The 22283-nt window shown below is 37.8% G+C and overlaps 1 protein-coding gene and 1 pseudogene across 1 annotated transcript in view; both read left to right on the top strand.

Annotated features, from left to right (window-relative positions):
- DNAH12 (dynein axonemal heavy chain 12) overlaps positions 1-22283 on the top strand; it is a 291227-nt gene that overhangs the window by 217107 nt on the left and 51837 nt on the right. Inside the window, exons 53-58 of the mRNA XM_090282944.1 lie at positions 4303-4450; positions 4990-5135; positions 10029-10243; positions 10944-11136; positions 12822-13014; positions 17827-17999. Coding sequence (XP_090139070.1) covers positions 4303-4450; positions 4990-5135; positions 10029-10243; positions 10944-11136; positions 12822-13014; positions 17827-17999 — 1068 coding nt within the window. The remainder of the gene's footprint in view (positions 1-4302; positions 4451-4989; positions 5136-10028; positions 10244-10943; positions 11137-12821; positions 13015-17826; positions 18000-22283) is intronic.
- Positions 19449-21685, top strand: LOC150004808 (FAST kinase domain-containing protein 2, mitochondrial pseudogene; annotated as a pseudogene).

The raw sequence follows: 22283 nt of genomic DNA on the forward strand, positions 1-22283 counted from the left end.
CTGGCCGATCAACAGTGGACATGATCTTCTCCCTACGCCAGCTGCAGGAGAAGTGTCACGAGCAGCATAAACCACTCTACCTCGCCTTTATCGACCTCACGAAGGCGTTTGATCTGGTCAGTCGAAGCGGACTCTTCAGCTTGCTACGGAAGATTGGCTGTCCACCACATCTGCTTGCTGTGGTCATGTCCTTTCACGACAACATGCACAGCACGGTGTCCTACAACGGCGCAACCTCTGAGGCCTTCCCAGTCAGCAGCGGAGTAAAGCAGGGCTGCGTCCTCGCGCCTACGCTGTTCGGAATCTTCTTCTCCATGCTCCTCCAATACGCCTTTAAGGACTGCAGTGAGGGTGTCTTCATTCACACCAGATCCGATGGCAAGCTCTACAACCTGGCCCGTCTACGAGCCAAGACCAAAGTCAAAGAGGTGCTCATCCGTGAGATGCTCTTCGCCGACGACGCAGCCTTGACATCACACTCCGAAGAGGGACTCCAGCAGCTAGTCACTTGCCTTTCCCACGCATGCAAGGAGTTCGGACTAGCCATCAGCCTGACGAAGACGAATGTTATGGCTCAAGGCACGGGGACTCCCCCATGCATCACCATCGACGGATACACCCTGGAGGTTGTCAACGACTTCACTTACCTCGGGTCCACCATCTCGAGCTCTCTGTCAGTCGACTTGGAGGTCAACCGGAGAATCGCCAGGGCAGCCACAGTTATGGCCAGACTGAACCGGCGAGCGTGGAACAATTCCAGCCTCACTGAGAAAACCAGACTGCGCATCTACCAAGCCTGCGTACTCAGCACTCTCCTCTATGGCAGCGAGACGTGGACCACCTACGCAAGGCACGAAAGGAAACTCAACAGCTTCCACATGAGGTGCCTGCGACGCGTCCTGCATGTCGCCTGGCAGGATAAGGTCCCCAACACCGAGGTGCTGAAGCGAGCCAATATGAGCAGTTTGCATGCAGTTCTTAGCGAGAGACGCCTCAGGTGGCTCGGCCATGTCAAAAGAATGGATGCAGGCCGTATCCCCAAAGACCTCCTCTACGGCGAGCTAGCAGAAGGCAAGAGGATGACAGGGCGCCCAAAACTGCGGTTCAAAGACATCTGCAAAAAGGACATGACACAATGCTCCATCAATCTCAACACATGGGAAGTTCAAGCAGACGACCGCCTAGCCTGGAGGCTCGCGGTCAGGCAAGGTACGTCACGCGCGGAGGCTGCGCGCAACGAGGAGGCGGTCCAGAAAAGATCGAGGCGGAAGCAGCGTCAGCAGCAGCAACAACGGCCATCTGCCTTCACCTGTACCAAGTGCGGCAGGGATTGTCACTCCCGAATCGGACTGCACAGCCATTCTCGGCGGTGCAGATAAACTCTCAAGAAGCTACGCCATCGTCTCTCGAGACGGACGGCTGCCGCCGACGACGATGTTGTGATACAGCTTTCATTTTAATGTTCATAGTTTTGATCCTTTCTCCTAAATAAGTCCCTTTAACATCTCATATAACAGTGGTTTAGATCTAATGAACTCTTTCAGTTTTACTTTGTCCTGGAAGCACTTTCTCTGCCCTTCTATTCTGAATGACAGCTTCACTGGATAGAGTAATGGTGGTTGTAGGTTTTTGCTTTTCATTACTTTGAATATTTCTTGCCAGTCCCTTCTTGCCTGCAGTTTCTTTTGAGAAATCAGCTGATAGTCTAATTGGACCCCTTTGTATGTAATTCTCTTCTTCTCTCTTGCTGCTTTTAAGCTTCTCTCTTTATTCTTAATTTTTGACATTTTGATTATACTGTGTCTTGGTGTGGTTCTCCCTGGGTCCAGTTTTTCTGGAACTCTCTGTACTTCCTGGACCTGTAAGTCTATTTCCTTCCCCAAGTTAGGGAAGTTCTGATTTATTATTTTTTCACATAATTATTTCAATTTCTAGTTCTTCTTCTTCACCTTCTGGCAACCCTATGATTCAGATGTTGGCCTGCTTATAGCTGTCTGATAAGTTTCTGAGCCTCTCCTCATATTCCTCACTTTGTTTCCTCTTTCTGCACTGGTTGACTGTTCCTTCCCTATGTTCTGATTTCTTGATTTTATCCCTGGTTTTCTCTTGCCCTCATCACTAGTTTTGTATGCATTTTTGTTCATTTCAGCAGGACTAGCCTTCATTCCTTCCCTGTCTTTTTTAAGATCTGCTGTTAGGTCTGTAAGCGCTTTTATAAGCAAAGCTCTGAACTGTGCCTCAAAAAGGTTTTCTATCTTCTTCGTTAGATTAGAAATTTGCTGTCTGGTCAGCTGTGTCACTGGGATCTCTATCATGATCTGTGCCATCCTAAACAGTTTTGTGTTTACCTTTGCTTCCTGAGCAGGGCTGTCACACCTCTTATGCTCTGGGGGAGGGGGGGGGCGCACTCATCACAACCGGGCATTTTCTGTGGGGGCGGGGGTCCAAGATGAATTCCTGCCATTCAATCTCTGCTGAGAGACCAGGAGCTTCCTCCTCCATCCCCACCCCCACCGGGCCTCACAGTCCAAGGCAATGGGGGTCTGCCTTCCCGGGCTTTGGAATCTCAAGCTGACATGTCTGGTCTGCAGCTGGGGGTGCTCCCCAGGTGCTTCTCGCCTCCCCTTAAATATGGGTGTCTGTGCTTACCGCTGTCCTGCCACCATCACTGCTGCTGCCATGGACAGCACAGCTTGACCTCTCCTCCCCAGCTTCGCCCCTCCTACCTGTCCAGATGAGCACCACTTCTTTATAACTTCATACATTGGACTTCCATTTATTTTCTGTAACTTCTGGTTATTGCTGGTTTTGTGGTTGTTGTATTCCTTCTTAGTTGTGGAGGGAGATGAGGTGAGTCAGTCTAGGCCTCCATCTTGGCTGGAAGGCTCCTGTGTTTGTTTGCTTCCATGTCCCAGGCAGCGCTGTCACTCCTACTACGTTGTAAGGGATGGAGCCTTAAGGATTCATCTGTAATGGGCGACCTGTTTCACCATGTTGTGGCGCTGTATGCTGGGGAAGGGTCTGAGAAGGAACAATGCCACTTGCCCAGAACTCACCCCCTTTCCAGGCACTTCTCCCACTTCTGCACCAGACTGGCACCCCTTTAGCTGCTGTCCTGGCTGTCGTTCCCAGAGTGGGTGGGTCTGCGGATGTTATAGATCCGTGGGTGCCCTTTAAACAAGAAGACTCTGCTGAGACCAGCAGTTTCTGCCTCTGTCTCAATCCCCACTGGTTTGCACAGTCAAAAGCAATGAGGCTTGATTTTCCGCAGAGCTGGGATAGTGAGCTGCTCTGGTGAGGAGCTGGGAACGCTCCCCAGGTGTCCCTCCTGACTTTTTAAAATGTGTAACTGCACTTTCCACTGGCCTGCTGCTGTTGCCATTGCTGTCACCACCACACCGCGTCCTCTCCGCCTGGATTCCGCCCCTCCTACTTGTCTGGATGAGTATTTCTTCTTTATATCCTTGTTTGCTGGACTTTCATGTACTTTGATTTTCTGGAACTTCTGGTTGTTTTTAGTTTTGAGGTAGTTGTATTCCTTCTTAGTTGTGGAGGGAGACGCAGCACGTCTATCTACGCCTCTATCTTGGCTGGAAGTCACTTTGTTGAAATTTATTTCAAAGAAGATATAATTGGTTTGATCTAACAAAGCCAGTTAGCTTTATTCTACTTATTTATTTGTACTGACCAGTCAGCTATCTCATTTATTATTATTAATTACATTTGTTGAAGCAATAGCATAATAAGGTAATATGCCTTTGACTTTGTTGTACAGATTAGATGGCTTTGGAATGTAATTTTTACTGTAAAGTTTTTTATTAAATGGAAAATATCAACTCTAGCAATAGTATGTCAGCTTCTGTACAGCTTAAATGTAATTTGGGGTAATAAACTGCAAGCATTTCTATGTTTTAGACACTAACAATAAATACTGAACCAAATAGGAAGGCCACTAAACCAAATCATCCTGAAGACAATGATTAGACAAAATGCAGAGGGTGGGGGTGTTTTTGTTTTTGCTTATTCTGAAGGTCCAAATCCTAAAAAAAAAAAAAAAAAAAAAAAATAAAAGGCCTAATATTCTAATAATGAAAGGTTGATTGTCATTTGTACAACATAGATTTGTGTTAAAGCATGTTAGAGATAGAAGAGACCCAGCCTTCTAATTTTATAGATAAGCAAGTGCCCAACAATTTATGGCTTTTTGTTACTGAATTTGGACTAGAAGCCTCTTACCCTCTTTTAATTACTGTCTCCCATCATTCTCTATGGTGAAGCTATTTTGCCTTTGGTTTATCTCAGATGGTCTCAAGCTGCAGATGACCTTCAGAGAGTATATGAAAATTTGACTGGTGATGTCTTGGTATCAGCAGGAGTGATAGCCTACCTTGGTGCTTTCACTTCTGGCTTTCGCCAAACATGTATAGAAAATTGGAGCATATTGTGCAAGGTAATGGTTTTATATTCCATAACTTCCTTTTTAGAACATTCAAAGAATAAGTTGGGGTATTTGGGAGGGGAAGATGATAAAAAGAAGGGAAGAAATAACTGAAAATGTGAGGTTTTTCTTTTTGTCCTAGTTTAATCAATAAAGTATTTCATAATACAAGATTTTTTCTTTTTCTAATATATTGTATTTTTTACTGTTTCTTAAATTTTTTTTTATTTTTAAATTAGAGTTGACATTTAATATTATGTTAGTTTTAGGTATACAGCTTAGTGGTTAGACATTTATGTAACTTACAAAGTGATCCCCTTGATAAGTCTAATACCCACTTGACATCACTATACATAGTTTTTACAATATTATTAACAATATTCCCTGTGCTATGCTTTATATCCCTGTGATAGCTCAACTTTCAATTCAGGTTTTTTTCTGTTCCTCAGAGTTATTAAATAATATCTAATAACAAATTGATATTTTAATTTTAAATAGATTTCAATCAACAAGGAGAAAGAGAATATCAGACATTTGTTTATTTCTTACAGGAGAAAAAAATCCCGTGTTCAGAGGAGTTCTCACTGAGTAAGACCCTGGGTGATCCAGTAAAAATTAGAGCTTGGAATATTGCTGGATTACCAAAAGATACTTTCTCCATAGATAATGGAATAATTGTTAATAACTCCAGGCGTTGGTAAGTAACATAAAGTATATTTATTTTTCAATAATTGTATTTGAAAGTTTTTAAACATAGAGAAAAATTGAAAGAATTTTAGAGTAAGCACCCATATAGCTACCTAGACCCTGACATTAACTTTTATTATTCTTGCTGCTTTATCAAATATTTACTCATCACTCTATCCATTTTTCAGCTCATCCTTTTTTTATGCATTTCAACATACGTTGCAGACATGGATGTCCTTTCTCCAATACTTCAGCCATGTATATCATTAACTAAAATTCAATATTGTTGATGTGTTTTTCTTTAGAGGTGAAATGTCATACTATAATTACACAAAATTTAAGAACACCATTCCATGAGTTCTTTTAAAAGTATACACAAAAGTATATACCTGTGCAACCCAAATCTCTGTCAAGATATAGAACATGACTCCCAAGAAGTTCTCTTATGTGCCTTCTCAGTAAATTCCCACTCTCACCATAAGAAATTATTATTCTGATTATTTTCCACCATAGATTAGTTTTGCCTGTTCTAGAACTTCATAAAAACAAATTATACTGTACATACTCTTTTTGTAAGTTTTCTTCCACACACCATAATGTTGCTATTTTTTGTTGCCAAGTAGTATTCCATTGTATGAATGTATCACTGTTTATGCATTTCTCCTATTGATGGACACCTAGGCTGTTTCCAGTTTTGGGATATTCAGTGTATTTATTTTAACTAGGTATTTCTAACAATTTTCAAGATGCTCTAACTATAATTTGTGCAACTTTATGAATATCTTAAAATTTCTATTAATAGTGTGATAATTATATGAACATTCCAAATGGTTTTCATTGTTATCCTTTCATTTATATTACTTTGAAAAATTTAGAAAATTACTCTCATCTGAGAAATAGTTTCCTATAAATGGTTATTTCATCATGTTGTCATCTAATTTTAAGTCTTTTCATGGGACAGTACTACTGTTGTAAGTGCCCTATATTTGCACAAACTCCTATGAGTTAGGTATTATTATTATTCCATTTTACAGATGAGAAAATTGAGACCCACAGTGATTTAGTAATTTGACATTTAGTAAGATAACTAACTGAGCTAATAAATGATGGAGTCAGAATTTAAACCCAGGCAATTTAACTTCTAAATCTTTGCTCTGAATTACTATGTTAAGTAATATCTGGAATAGGATATCACATTCACTATCTTTAAAACTATAATGAAAATTTCAATATTCTTTTGGTACATGAGATAAATTAAAATTGCATTACAAGTCAGTAAGGAAAAGGATGTGCTGCTATAGATGGCTTTATCATTATAAAAAAATAAATGAGATCCTTACCTTTCATCACATTCAAAGATGCAAAAGAAGGCAAGCACCTGAGTGCCCCTGACAGAGGGGGGGTCTCTCTCTACATTTTCACCTTTAGCCTGGAGGTAGATTGCTGTTGTTTGGTATTCTGTGTAGATTGAGTTCTCTGTTATTTTAGTTCTTAGTCAATCGTAGGAAGGCCCTGTGTACATGGGTCTCCAGGATAAAATTTTTTCAGCCTTTCTGTCCCTCCTTCCTATGACTGCTTGATTCTGCCTTATTCCTGTGGTTGGTCTTCAACAGGAGGTTCCCACCCTTCTCCTAGAGTAAGAGATCTCTCCTTGGTAAAGGTTGATAAAGGTATAATATTTTTAGCCCAAAACACTCTTCTGCTCCAAGCCTCCCCCCCCACCAACCCTTACCCATGGGCTGGATTTTTCTTTGGCGCTTGCTCCAGCTACCATGTGTGTTTTGCCCTTTCTTCTTCCAGGACTCCCAGGCATAATTTTGGCCCAGTACATGTTAATTTCCCAGCTTGGAGTTTCCTGGGTTACATAGTGTAAACTGGCACCCTGCACCTGCGTGAAATGTAGGTCTGTAGTTACAGATTCTCGGGGGACTTTTTCTCAGTTGGAAATGAGACAGGAATCAAAACACTTCATTCTTGTCTCCTAATGCAAAGAGTTGGATCTTTTTCTATCTATCCTTTTACTAACCCTTCTGTGGGTTTAAGCTTACTATAGGGGCTCAGTTCCAGCTTCTTGCACATATGGATTCAAGGAGCCCCTGGGTTCATATGGATTCAAAGAGCCCCTGGGTTATTAGAATTGACACTCTCCCCAAGTCTAGCTACAACTTCAGCTCGCACACTTACTGTTCTGGAATTCAGTTTTGTTTGTGTTTCTGGCACTTGTGTTTTACTGGGTGTTTGTATTATGTATGTATATATCTCTTAAATGCATGTCACCTGTGTATTTTTAAAATACTGTATCATGTTTTAACCACTAGTGAGTAAACTAAACTACGTGGCTGGAGGATTTTGAGATTATTAGTCATGCTGCTAGAACCATAGTTTATAATTAATCAGTCCTTGTTCTGCTTCCTCATAATTTCCAGAGGTTTGTCTATTTATAATACTGTCCAGTGATTGAGAGCAGTGCAGTCATTGGTGTCAGGATATTTGGATTCAGATTTTCCTGTCATGTTCTATCTGGAGATTTTGGTAGTTTAGTTGACCTCTCAATGCCTCAGGTGCTTCATCTATAAATGAAGATAATAATTCCTACCTCATGGGAATGTTGTGAGAAAGTGCTTAGAGTATAAGTGCTCAATAAGTATTAGTTTTTATTATTACCATCTTCAGATATGTACCTTATTTAGTTTCAAATTCTGATTTGCTTACTTTTTAACCATGATGAAAACACTATACTGCTTTATTATTGTTCATTAATACATCAATCTGGCTGCTTAATAGTAAAGCTTTGTTTTCCCAAAAGTTACTGTAAGAAACAAGGTCATAGTGATTCCCAAACCAGTAAAGAGTCATTAGTAACAAAGGGCAAATGTAATTAAAGGATCTCTGAGAAGGAAGTTGACAGCATTAGCATATCTACAAATCACAATAGGGGCATTTAAATGAAGGAGTTAGATTGTACCTCCAGATTATCCAGTCATGGAGAAACGGGGAAGAAGGAGAGGGGAGGGGGAGCTAGTTGCGTTAGGGTGGGGAAGCTAATCGCTCTCACTTTAGGGTGGCAATTTCAGGATGGGGAAGCCAAAACTATAAAACCAGGTTCCTTTGTCTACTTGGCGCGCCCATTCTCCTGGCTATGAGGGTGCGCCCGGCTCTGCAGACTCATGAATAAAGGCCTCACTTTACTGCTCAAGTCCTGTGTCCCAGTTTTTATTGTGAGCGTTTCTCACATTACTACCTCTGTCAGAAGCATAGATTGATAACATTCTTTTCTTCAGACTGTCCAAAGATCTCAAATATAGACTAGAATTATTTTCATACCTCCAATTAGTTACACTTGGAATACAAATACTATGGCATGGTCTTATCTCTCTGATGAACACAACACCTCAATTTTCCAATTATATTTGTAATACTTATATAAGGTTGTACTAAGTGGGAGTTGGATTTGTTTTAGAATAAAAAAGAATCTCTATTGCAAAACTAAGAACAGTGATTTAGGCATTACCAAAAATATTGACTAGCATTGAAAATTTAATTTATAGAAATTGTTACTTTTTGTAAGGGAAAGAACAAATACTGTATTTTTCCAATAATAAGCATATATAAAGAAGAAAAAAAGTCTCTTTAAATAGGACATTGATGCATCTAGTCCAATTACTAGGCAACTTTTAAGCAGTTGCATGTAAAACAATTTTTTCATTTCCAGAACACATTTCCTCTGCTTGCTGTGATAGCAAAGGTAAATTTTGACTAGTGTCTGAACCATTTTGTGCTAGCAGTAGGATTTCAGTGCAATTTGAGCTGAGAAAGAAAACAACCAGGCAGCTGGTGTTGGATTCTTTTGTCTTTTTGGAAAGAAAAGGAAATAAAAGAACAGAGTTATCTGGGAGTAGTTGATTAAAGAGCTTACTTATAGAAAAGGAGAAAGGAGATTCATATCCCTAGATGCTGTTGAAACAGAAAGAGAATATCTGGGAAAGCCAATGTGACATGGGATGAAAACTCCCCTTTATGTGCTAATATTTTTTAAAGATAATTTAATGCACTGTGCTGGATACAAAAAATACTTAGGACAGCATTATCACTGATGAAGAAGAAAGCACAGTATATTTTGAATATCTGAAACCATGAGTCATATGTTCTTGAACATGAAGCTTTTAACATACTTACATAGAAAAAATTCCTAAATTGTTCTCAAATATATACCAGACTAAACTTGGGAACAGAGTTTATGATTCTGATAAACTGAGGCTAGTAGATCTCTTACTTTAAATTTTTAACAAATAAATAGCATTATTTTTTATATTATGTTAACAGATGTCATGTATTAAAATTACCTTGAGCTCTGGCTGGTGTAACTCAGTTGGTTGGAGCATTATCCAGTAAACAGAAGGTTGCAGGTTCAGTTTCTGGTCAGGGCACATACCTAGGTTGCGAGTTCGGTCCCCAATCAGGGCATGTGTGAGAGGCAACCAATCAATGTTTCTCACTCACACTGATGTTTCTCTTCCTCTCCTCTCCCTCCTTTTCCCTCTCTATAAAGTTGATAAGCATATCCTCAGATGAAGATTTTTTAAAATTGCCTTGAAGATAATGTGTTATGTTGGAAAGAACACAGGATCACAAGATCCTACTTCTGAGATTGAGCTAATTTCATAACCATGGAACCTTATGCAAAGTTACTCCCTGAAACTGCATTTCTTCATTTCAAAAATAAATGAGAATAAAACTCTTTTTTCACTCTTCTCACAGCACTTTTGTAAAGATTAATCCTGATAATATACGTGAAACACGTATTTTTACAAATTGATGGTGATGTTTATTATTTAAATTATATAATATTAAAGCAATATAAATATCTATTTTTCCCCTCATAATTTTTCTTATTATATTCTAGGCCTTTAATGATTGACCCCCAGGGTCAGGCCAATAAGTGGATCAAAAACTCTGAAAAAGAAAATCAGCTTAGTGTTATTAAACTATCAGATTCAGATTATATGAGAACGCTGGAAAATTGTATTCAATTTGGAAATCCGCTTCTGTTAGAGAATGTTGGTGAAGAACTGGATCCATCTTTGGAGCCTTTACTACATAGACAAACTTTTAAACAAGGTAGAAGTCAATTAATATTAGTTGTAGAACTGAAAGGTGATTGGATTATCATTGAGGCTTGTCTTTGAGGCAGAAAAACTGCTACATAAATTTAATAATAAAGTTAATAACTCAAAAGTTCTGTGTTATTGTTATGTGTAAATGAGATTTAGAACAGGTATCAAGAATGAGTGTTACCCTCCCTTCATTGCTTTAATCACTGTTATCTAGATTGTTGTTCAGTAGAAAACAAAGAAATTGAAGCGAGCCTGAAATTGCTGTATCATGTGACCATGGTCTGTCCACACAAAGTCCAATATTGCAAATAGTAGTGGTTAATGTGGACCAAAGTTGACTTTAGGTAAACATTGCCCATCTCATATTTTTCTGCTTATAAAAATTTGATCTCTCCCAAACTTTTAATACTTTTCAGAATTTTGGTCATATACAAATAACTTTGGAATCATGATGCAAAATTGATAGATGAAGTAAGCTCAAAAGGAATCTTGATTTAGAAGGCTCCACAACCAGAGAATAATATCTTATACTACCCCAGAATGACTGAGTCCTGTGGTATAACTGCTTACTTGCCTCTGTGCTTGTGACTTTTGTCACATCTGTATTCTACTTTAAATTACGGGTAACTGGAAAAGGCCTTAACATAGGGGAGGGGCTATGCAAATTTGGCTTACTTAATATGCATTTGTTTTCTGAAATATAGGTGGTGTTGATTGCATCAGGCTTGGTGAGGCCATTATTGAGTATTCCTTTGATTTCAAGTTTTATATCACCACAAAACTGAGAAATCCACACTATATGCCAGAGCTAGCTACAAAACTGTCTTTGCTCAATTTCATGATAACTCCAGAAGGACTTGAAGATCAGTTATTAGGTATTGTTGTTGCAAAGGAGAGGTATGTATTTTCTCAGATGCTTCCGAATGGCCTACGGAGGAATGTTTGTAGGCCCTCAATCCTTTTGTTATGTGATTATTTTGAAACCTTGTCAAATTTTATATTTTGTTATCATAAATTAAATAATATAATCATTTAAAATAGCCATTTTATAATAAGTAAATTATGTCAACTATGTTATAGTGGGCTTTTAATATGTGTAGTATATCAGGAGATAGGCTGTAATTCCTGACTTATACCTAACTGCTTGAGCCAAAAAATTTCACCCCTAGGAATATATGTTAAGGACAAAATTAGCAATGTGTTCAAAGGCATATACAGGATATTAATAAGAAAATACTTAGAATAAGAACAAAAAAGCAGAATACTAAACTATATACAGGAGGGGTAATATTTTACATGAACACAAAAATGGTCAATGCATATATACAAAAAATACTGGGAAGGAATGCAAGAAAATGTTATCAGTGATCATCCCCTCGGGTGCTAAGATTATGGCTAATTATTACTTTTGCATAATTTAGATATTTTTTCATTACTAGCATATTTTATTTTTTAAATGAGAAAATATATACCTGGAAGGGCTACTGATAAAGAATTGTTCCCTGAAAGAAATCTTTGATTCCACTTGAAGCTTAATATAATATCATCAAGTAGTCTATTACATGACATCAAATTGTGAGTGAAAATATGTAACCATGAGGTGCTTTTGTTATTTCCAGTATTTCAGTCCCATGTACATAGTATTCAAAAGAGAACCATGTCATAATATTCTAAAGCATGGTGAATTAAGTTATTTTAAAGTTTCATACCATCTTTATTAAGATGTTATAAGTGCCAATTTTGTCTTTTACTTGAAGAGTCACTTGTATGATGAGTCATCCTTTCTATGTCTGCTATTGTAAAAGAAATAAGTTTATGAGACTATCTAGAAAACTTTATTACTAATTGAATACTTGATGATATTAAAGAATTATCATGTTTAAAAAAAAGAAGTCAGTCACAAAGACCATATATTATATGATTCTAGTCATATGAAGTGTCCAGAATAGGCAAATCTGTAGCAACAGAAAGTATATTAGTGGATGCTTAGGGCTGGGGAGAAGGAGGTGAGAATGGGAGGGAAGTAGAAAGGTGATGCTAAAGTGTATGGGGTTCCTCTTCGTGGTAATGAAAATATTTTTAGTTACCTGTAATGATGATTGCACATAACTGTGCATATACTAAAAATCATTGAATTGTACACTTTAAATGAGTAATTTTTATAATATGTGAATCATTTTCCAATAAATCTGTTTTTTCAAAAAAAAGAAAATGAAACTGAATATGACAAAGCTAAGAAATAAATAAGAAGTTTTATATTCTGAGTTTCTTCTCCGGTTCTTATTCTCACATAACTGGCTAAGCCATATAAATAGACTCAATACATTCTTAGACTTACCACAGTACATGTTAATTCCACATTTTACACATATACAGTTAATGCTTTCTTGCCTGAATTTCTCAAATTACTATCTGAATGGAAGTAATTTTTCCCTTAGGTTAGGGTAAAGAGATTCACCTTCTTAGTTTGTCTTACGTGTCTACAAAATTATTTATATGTCTATGATATTGTGATATCTAATATTTAGATATAAATTTAGATAAAACACTATAAATTTAGACTAAATGTTTTTCTCTTTTAGACCAGAATTAGAAGAGGAAAGAAATGCTCTTATTCTTCAGTCTGCAGCTAATAAGAAACAGCTAAAAGATATAGAGAAAAAAATTTTGGAGACATTATCATCTTCAGAAGGGAACATTTTAGAAGATGAAAGTGCAATTAAAGTCTTAGACTCTGCTAAAATGATGTCCAATGAGATAACAAAGAAACAGCAGGTGAAACAAGAATCCTGGAAATCTTTTGGTTCTTAACATTCCAATGCACTTAAGAAAGTGCTGTGTATACTAGGTTTCCTAGAAAAGAAAAATAATTCAGAAAATACAAAAACATAGAAACTAATTTTAAACTTACAAGAGAATAAATATCTCTTACTGCTGAGTTACTCAAAACCTGGCCTGATCTGTATGGTATCTTATACAGAGAAATAAATTTCAAATGTAAGTTTAAAAAAAAAAAAAGATATATATATATATATATATATATATATATATATATATATATATATACACACACACATACACACACACATATTATTGCATAGGTAAGGCAAACTTGTCAGGTTCATCCAAATTTAACTGATTCTCACCTAAAAATTGAACTTGAGAATTAGGCTTGCCTCTGTTCCTGGTTAAAGCTTAAGATGTGTGGAAGCAATTGCCGGTTAATAAGACATTAAGTGGTTCTAGGATCTAATAATGATGTTTTTATGACATTGCCTAGTCATTTGTTTGTCAGGGAGAGAGGTATGAGAGTTGGGGGTGGCAGGTGAAGGAAGGAAGACAAGTGATTCAAATTCCTCTATCTCGGCCAAATGGTATTTTCATATTATATACTTTTTAAACAAAATCCTACAGTGTTATAGGTGGAAGAGGCCTTAGCTATCAGTTATCTTTTGCATTTCATAGTTAAGAAATCTAGCACCCACAAAGAGTAGTTGAGGCCCAAGTTCACACAATTAAATGATATTACAGGTTAACTTTACTAATGTTAAGAACGTTCAGTCCTCTTTGGCCCACCCCATGAATTAAGCACATCTTAATATTAGGATAATTTAAAAATTTTAAAAAGCTAACTAGAAATTACACCAATTGCTCGGCATCTTTCTGCCACTCACCACCACATGTACCCCAGCTCTGGAGTAAAGGACTTTTTATGTTTTTATTTTTATATTTTTAGAGTTGTCCCAATTTTTCCCCATTGCTCTCCACTGCCCTGCTGGAGTAAAGGACTTTTTAAATGGCTTAGGCATACTTTCCTTTGAGATGGGTTTAGGTTTGTGGATGTGATAGTAATGACTTTCTGTTCAGGTGTGCTGTTTTTCTTTATTGTTGGTTTGGGGATTTTGTTTGTTTGTTTCTTTCTTTTGTTTCAGAAGAGCCAAAGGAGTAGTGTCCTAGAGTAATATCCTATAGCAGCCCCCTATCTGGGGAACACACCTGAGATATTCTATAATGTCTCCCTTCCCTACCTGTCCATCAGAGCAGAACCAACTTCTCATTGTCTGCTTGCAACACTCTTCTTTCAAAGGGGAGAAAAGATAGGAAGAATTTATCAACTTATTTCCTGTTAAGACTCAAAGAGGAAAGGAAATATAAGTATTTATTGGTTCCAGTGTTTTATCTTACAAAGAGAAAGAAATTTAATAAATCATAATGTCTTTCTGGCTGGGTCCCCCTGATAGCTAAAAAAATTAAGGTTTAAAAATCAGAAGGTATAAATGAGAATACTAAGATTATGCTTTCTTATGTAAAGTGTCATTAATTTCCATTGTTGATAACTTTGTTTTACTTTTTTATAGTCAAGATTGAGGTTTAAAATTTACTTTTAGTTGTGGTTGATACTGTATAGTTTTAGGAAAAGTTCATTCTCAAGAAACAGGAGCTCACTCAAATTAGCTCAAATAAAAAAAATACAAGGGGATATTTTATTTTCCCAATTATACAAAGGATGTACAAGGCTAAGGAATAAATGGAAAGCATTACGTTTCTATGATCTGTGTCTCTTCCCCTCTCTCTAAAGGTTGTGTTGCCCTTCTGTCTACGTACTTCACTTGAAGACCAATTTCTTCTATAAAACTTTTGTGTCTGTTTCTTCCTACATTTTTCTGGCCCATAGAAACCAATTCTGTTCCCATTAACTTTTAACACTGATGCCCAGTACCACCTAACTTCATTTTCTGATGCTCTTAAAGGGTGGAAAATTGGGGAGAAAATTAATTAGTTTATCTTGGGTATGGCTCTATCCCTACCTCCTGATTGAGTCAGCTATAAATTGAACCATCCAATATAAACATGACTACATAGGCACACTTATTCACCACAGTCTGTGGCTAGCATTTCCAAAGAAGGGAAGGTGGATTGGAAAAGTGCTCTACACATATTTCCTGTAGAACATTAACTTACTAAATTCAGTTGTCTGTTGAAGAGTTGTTATCTCAGAAATTTTTTCTTTTGGAGTTCAATATCTACACCCCTATTAGTCTAGAAAAGTTAAATATATCAGAAGCTAATTGAAAAAAAAGGTATTCTTATTTATTTATATTCTTTTGTTTTAGTACAGGTTATCTTTTTTTTTTTTTTTTCCTTCCATCATCTTTTATTTCCCCATAACCTCTTCCACTCTAGGAAAAAAAGGTTTTTGTTTTTTTTTAGGTGCCTGCCATTCCCAATTGGTTTTCTTTTCTTTCTTTCTTTTTTTTTAATGTGTTTTATTGATTACAGTGTTACATTTGTTCCAGTTTCCCTTCCCTCTGCTCCCCTCCACCCGGTGGCCCCTCTCCCTCCCCTTGTCCCCCACTTTTAGTCCATGTCCATTGGTTGTACATATAGTTCTTCTCAACCTCTCTCTGTCTATTCCATTCCCTCCTACGATGTTTCTTAATTCCTATACCATCCCTCTCCCTCTCCCCCTTCCCCTTCCCTGCTGACCTCCCCCTCAATGTGCTCCCCATATCTATAGTTCTTTTTCCATTCTCATTGCCTATTTAGTTTGCCTTTGCTTCAATTCCCTAGCTTCTGTTGTTTCTTGTGATGCAGTTTTCATTTTAGTGTTCATAGTTTTGATCCTCCTTTTTCTAAACCAGTCCTTTTAACATCTCATATAACAGCGGTTTGGATCTAATGAACTCTTTCAGTTTTATTTTTTCCTGAAAACACTTTCTCTGCCCTTCTATTCTGAATGACAGCTTCGCTGGATAAAGTATTCATGGTTGTAGGTTTTGGATTTTCATTGCTTTCAATATTTCTTGCCAGTCCCTTCTTGCCTGCAGGGTCTCCCTTGAGAAGTCAGCTGATAGTCTAATTGGGACCCCTTTGTACATGATTCTTTTCTTCTCTCTTGCTGCTTTTAAGATTCTATCTTTAACTTTTGACATTTTGATTATAATGTGTCTTGGAGTGGTTCTCCCTGGGTCCAGTTTTTCTGGAACTTTCTGTGCTTCCTGGACCTGTAAGTCTATTTTCTTCCCCAAGTTTGGGAAGTTCTGCTTTATTATATTTTCACTTAATTTTTCAATTTCTAGTTCTTCTTCTTCGCCCTCTGGCAATCCTATAATCTGTATATTCGATCTCTTATAGCTGTCCCAGAGGTTTCTGATCCTCTCATCCTTGCTTCCCGTTTTTTCTCTCTGTACTGGTTGACTGTTTGTTCCTTCTCTATGTTCTGGTTTGTTGATTTGAACTCTGGATTTTATTTCCTCACCATCTGTCTCGTATGAGGTTTTGTTCCTTTCAGTATGAGTGTTTTTCAGTTCTTTCTCATCTTTTTCCAGATCTTTTGTTAATTCTGTAAGCCACCTGATAACAATGGCCCTGAACTGAGCCTCTGACAGGTTTCTTATTTGTTCATCTGTCAGATTCTTCATCTGTTGCCTGGTGAGCTGCGCCACCGGGATTTCTATAGTTGTCTGTCTCATTTTGACAGATGCGTTTTGCTTTCTTGGGCCGGCTGTAGGGGGCAGTCCCTGTGTACTCGTCACAACCCAGCGACCCGCAGTGGTCCAGCAACCTTTCTCGCTGCGCTGTGGCACTTTGTCGTCACTGCCCAGCAACCAGTGGCTATCCGCAACCTATTTCGCAGCGCTGTGGCGCTTTGTGTGGGGGCGGGGGTCCAAGATGGATTCCCGCAGTTATTCTGCTAGGAGACTGGGATCCGTCCTCCCGCCCTCAGAGCCTCACTGTTCGGGGCGATGTGGTGGCTGCTTTTCCAAGCATTGGGGTCACAAGCTGCTGGAGTTAGACTGCAGCTGAGACTGCTCTCCCTGCTGCTGTCCCTGGTGCGACCGCAAACAGATCCACCCCCTTTCGCTCTTCTTACCTGCCCAAAGGGCGCTGCTGGTTTATAACTTTGTACATTAGGCTTCCGTGTAGTTTTATTTTCTGGAATTTCTAGTTATCTTTTGTTTTGAAGTAGTTGTATTTCCTCTCTAGTTGTAGAGGGAGACCGAGCGTGTCCGTCTAAGCCTCCATCTTGGCCGGAAGTCCAGAAGGTATTTTTAATGTATAAAACCATTAGCTAATAAACACTTCTGACACCTATGCTGACAAACTTTGTGCTGGGTTCTGGTACATGTATTGACACCTTAAACACACACATGCATACTTGCTCTCTCTCTCTCTCCCTCTTTCTCTCCCTCTCTATCTCAGACCTATTAAAATAAAAGGGTGAGTGACTATAGTAGATACATGTAAGCTTCAGGCAAAAAAAAAAAGAAAAAAAAGAAGAAGCAAAGATTGGTAGCTCTAGCATTTCTCAAATAAGACAGATATGGTTGGTGAGTAATGACAACTTTAATCTGTTAACCTCTGGCCTTCCTTTTCCCCCTTCCTTCCTTCCCTCCTTCCCTTCTTTCCTTCCTTCTGTTCTTCCTTCCTAGCTTTTAGCATAATAAAAACCTTTCTTATAAACTATGCTTCTGCAATTTTGTCATTGAGTTAAGTGGGTATTTTTTTAAATATAAACTTTATTACATGAGAAATATATAATTAAAACACATTTTCTTTTTCTTAATATCGGTTTTTCTTTTCTAGGTTGCAGAAAAAACAGAACTCAAAATAGCAGAGTCTCGAGAAGGCTATAGACTCATTGCTAAACATTCATCAGTATTATTCTTTAGCATTGCAGACCTGGCTAACATCGACCCCATGTACCAGTACTCTCTCACCTGGTTTGTGAACCTTTATATCAACTCTATTCATGACAGGTAAACTTTCTTTAGCTTCATTTATGCTCTCTAGGTTGGATTTTCACCATCCTTTCCATTTAATAAAAAATATATATCTTCTGTCTTATTACTTGTGTAATACATAATATTTATTATAGAACCCTTAAAATATGGAAAAGTAAAAGAAAGGAAGAAAGAAAGAAAGAGAAAGGAACCTTTCTATTTTAAGTTTTGTTTCACTTCTACACAAGATTTAGATATAGAGGGATTTGCTCTGGTACTTTTTTTCTTCTCTCTTTTAAATGTATGGTCCAAGGGGCAGAGTGGTGAGTAAGATTATTAATGATTTGGGAGCAATACTTTCTCTACCGTGGCCTTGCCCACAGGGATGTTTACTATAATGATATTATCTCTTAATTATAGCAAAGAGTTAGTCCCTTTTTGTATGTGTTTTTATACTTTTAGAAAACAAATAACTTCTTAGTGATTCATCGTAAAGGAACAACATTTAATAAACAAACAAACAAACAAATAAATTATTTGAGCCTGCCATATGTGTTCTGCATGGGTTCTTGGTAGAACAGTCTCCTGAGTGATTGAAATGCCTGAGCTTTCCCAGTTGGAATTTAGAATTTGAATTTATATAACCCACATGATAGAAGAACTAAAAGTTGAGGAATTGACATAAATGTTAATAACAAATGGTGATGAGGATGTGGAGTCCTCAGAACCCTCATACACAGCTGGTGGGATTGTAAAATAGTGCAGCCACTTTGGAAACAGGTTTAAAGTTCCTCAAAATATTAAACATATATTTGCCATATGATCCAGTAATTTCAACAAATCCATCAATTCTTGGGTGTATACTGAAGACAATTTAATGCACATATCCACACAAAAACATAGTCTTATTGATTTTAGACATGGACACACACACAAAAATGTATTCAAAGACTACTTGTCCTGGTTGGGTAGCTCAGTTGGTTAGAACATCATCCTGATATGCTAAGGTTGCAAGTACAATTCCCAGTCAGGACACATACAAGAAACAACCAATGAATGCATAAATAAATGGAACAACAAATCAATGAAATCAATGTTTCTATTTCTCTCTCTCGCACGCTCTCTCTCAAAACCATTAAAAAATATTTTAAAAGTTACCTGGGTTTGTATTTTCCCTCTTCAGTATGGTGATATTCATGTGAAATAGAATTAGATTTGTGTTTTTATTTTTGTATTTCACTGTAGAATGTTTTCCTCATTCTTGTTAATTTTATTTTTGTTGTTGATTTTAATTTTATTATATTTCAAGCACAGAAATCATTAATTTGACTTCAAAATAAATCCTGTGCTAAAAGGTGTGCTCAAAGAAATGTCACTACCCCTACCCTTCCATCCCATTTCCATGGACACAAGTATTACTTTTTTAAAATTAAATTTTTAATTTTGAGATAAATGTAGACTCAACTGTAACCACGGGGTCCTGATCGAAGGAAGAAAACACAACAGCATGTCTTCTCCTTCACTGATAGAAGCGATGTTTGTATCCTATTGACAACTTGACGGCCATTGATACTGTTTGAGAGGATAGCAAAATGAATAACCGAGCAGGTCCGTTTTTATGGAACCTCAGACAGTTCAGCACTTTAGATTCAACAAGCAGAACTGTGAGGTCATATCGTTTGGGATTTTGCAGACCAAAAATTGTTTATTCAAACTGGAACCCAAGAAATCTCTTAAATAACTTTGATGATAGAATGCTGTCATCTATTAGGTATCTCTTTCAGGATGCCTTGTTTTTTAAATCAGGAGGTGATGAATTCCAAACAAAGGGTAGAGGCACTGTAGCAGCCCTTAGAGTCAACAGACTACTTTGTCCTAGAAGGCTGTCCTTGGACTCAAAACAGTCTCCTGTCTGTGATAACGGATTGAAGAAAATAAACTTTCATCATGAGGCCTCCAATGAAGATGTTCTCACCAAGGAATCAAAGCCAGCCCCTGGCAGCTGGAGAAAACTGTCTCAGGAGTGTAATTCCCTGAGTGATGTGTTAGATACATTTTCAGAAGCACCTACATTTCCTAGTGGTAAGTATTTCTCAGCAATGTGGACAATTGCCAAAAGGATGTCCGAAGACCAGAAACACTTTGAAAAACATCTGATGTTGAACCACCCTGCATTTACCCAGCTGTGTGAGCACATGATGAGAGATGCCAAGGTCGTGCACTGTGACCACCTGCTGTTCAGTGTCCTCGCCGTGGTGAAGCTGGGCATTCCTCAGAACACTGCTGGTGCAGACTTTGCTGAGAGTGGTCCAGGAACATATCAATGAGTGTGATGAGAAATGTCTTTCAGTTTTGTCAACTGTTCTAGAGGCAATGGAGCCATGCAAGAATGTGGATGTGCTTCGAGCAGGATTGCGGATACTAGTTGATCAACAAATTTGGAAAATAGAACATGTCTCCACATTACAAGCTGTGACGAGAAGTATTGGAAAAGATGCACCTATTTCTCTTAAAAGGAGACTGGAGATGAAAGCTTTGAGGGAATTAGACAGATTTTCTATTTTGAATAGCCAGCACATGTTTGAGGTACTAGCTGCCATGGATCACCGTTCCGTTATACTTCTGAATGAATGCAGTAAGATGGTCATAGGTAATATCCATGGGTGTCCTATTAAAATATTGATCAACATAGTGCAGTCTTGCAGAGACCTCCAATACCATAATTTAGATCTTTTCAAGGAAATAGCAGATTATGTGGCCACAACTTTCGACATCTGGAAGTTGAAACAAGTTCTTTTTCTCCTCATTTTATTTGAAAATCTTGCCTTTCAACATGCTGGTTTGATGGACTTATTTATGAAGAAAGTGGTAGATGAACCTGACTTCCTAAACATGAAGAACATTGTCTCCATTCTTCATGTATATTCTTCTCTGAATCACCTCGGCAGGTGCCAGACCCAAGAGTTCCTCAGCCTTATGGTCAGTGCTCTGACTGGTTATCTCCACCACATCACTTCCAAAAACCTACTGAATGCTGTGTGTTCATTTTGCTTGATGAACCGTTTTCCCTTGGCTCCTCCTAATCAGCTTCTCCAAAAGGACATCATCAGTGAGCTGCTGACGTCAGGTAACCAAAAGAGGAATGTTCACAGGCTGCGTATTTTGGCTGCCTGTCTAAAACTTGATGACGTTCCTTCTCACAAGGCCACCGACTTAGCCCTGCCATTGCTGCCGCCCACACTGTTATATCCAAATGCAAAGGTTGCTGTGGTGCTCAGTAACCTCCTGGGGAAGGGATACTTCTCAGAAAATGTAGAGTTGCCACACGATTATCTGATTGATTTTGAAATCAGAATGGATTCTAATAGGAGTCAAGTGCTTCCACTTTCTGATGTGAATGTGGTAACTTCTGCTACAGATATTCAAAGATTAGCTATACTCTGTGTTCCTAGATCTACTTACTGTTTGGATTTAACCCACCCCAGAGGATTCCTTGCTATGAAAATGCATCATTTGAAAGTAATGGGTTTTTGTGTGATCTTGGTTAATAACTGGGAGATGGAAAAACTAGAGATGAGGGATGCAGTAACATTTTTGAAGTCTGAAATCTACTCAACTGAAGTCCCTTCTACTGCTTATGTTAATTTTCAAAGCACATGTTAAAGTGAGAAAAAACTTTTTCATATTAGGAGATAAAAATTTGTAAAAGTAATTTTAATAAAAGTTTGCAGTTCAGTTTTCAAAAAAAAATATAGACTCACATGCAATTATAAGAAATAATACATTGATCCTGTATACTCTTTACCCAGTTTCCCCAATGGTGACATATTGAAAACATATAGTACAATATCACAATCAGGATATTGATGTTGATATTGAAGTTGTACACACACACACAAAAACCTGTATGGCTAAACCATATGACATTTCCATCACCACAAGGATCCCCATGTTTCCCTTTTATAGCCAAACCCTCTTCCCTCTCATCCCCACACTCTTAACCCTTGGCAACCACTAATCTGTTCTCCATTTCTATAATTTTGTTATTTCCAGAATTTATATAAATGGAATCATACAGCCTATAACTTGGAGGCATTGTCTTTTTCCACTCATCATAATTCTCCAAGAATTTATTCAAGTTGTTGCTTGTGTCAATAGTTTGCTCCTTTTTATTGCTGAAAACTATTTCATGATGTTGATGTACTACAGATTGTTTAATTATTCACCTACTGAAGGACATCTGGGTTATTTCCAGTTTGGGGCGATTACAAATAAAACTGCTATAAACATGTATGTACAGGTTTCTGTGTGAACATAAAT

The sequence above is a fragment of the Furipterus horrens genome, unplaced genomic scaffold (genome assembly GCF_987537825.1).
Source record: "Furipterus horrens unplaced genomic scaffold, mFurHor1.1.pri manual_scaffold_7, whole genome shotgun sequence".
NCBI lineage: Eukaryota > Metazoa > Chordata > Mammalia > Chiroptera > Furipteridae > Furipterus > Furipterus horrens.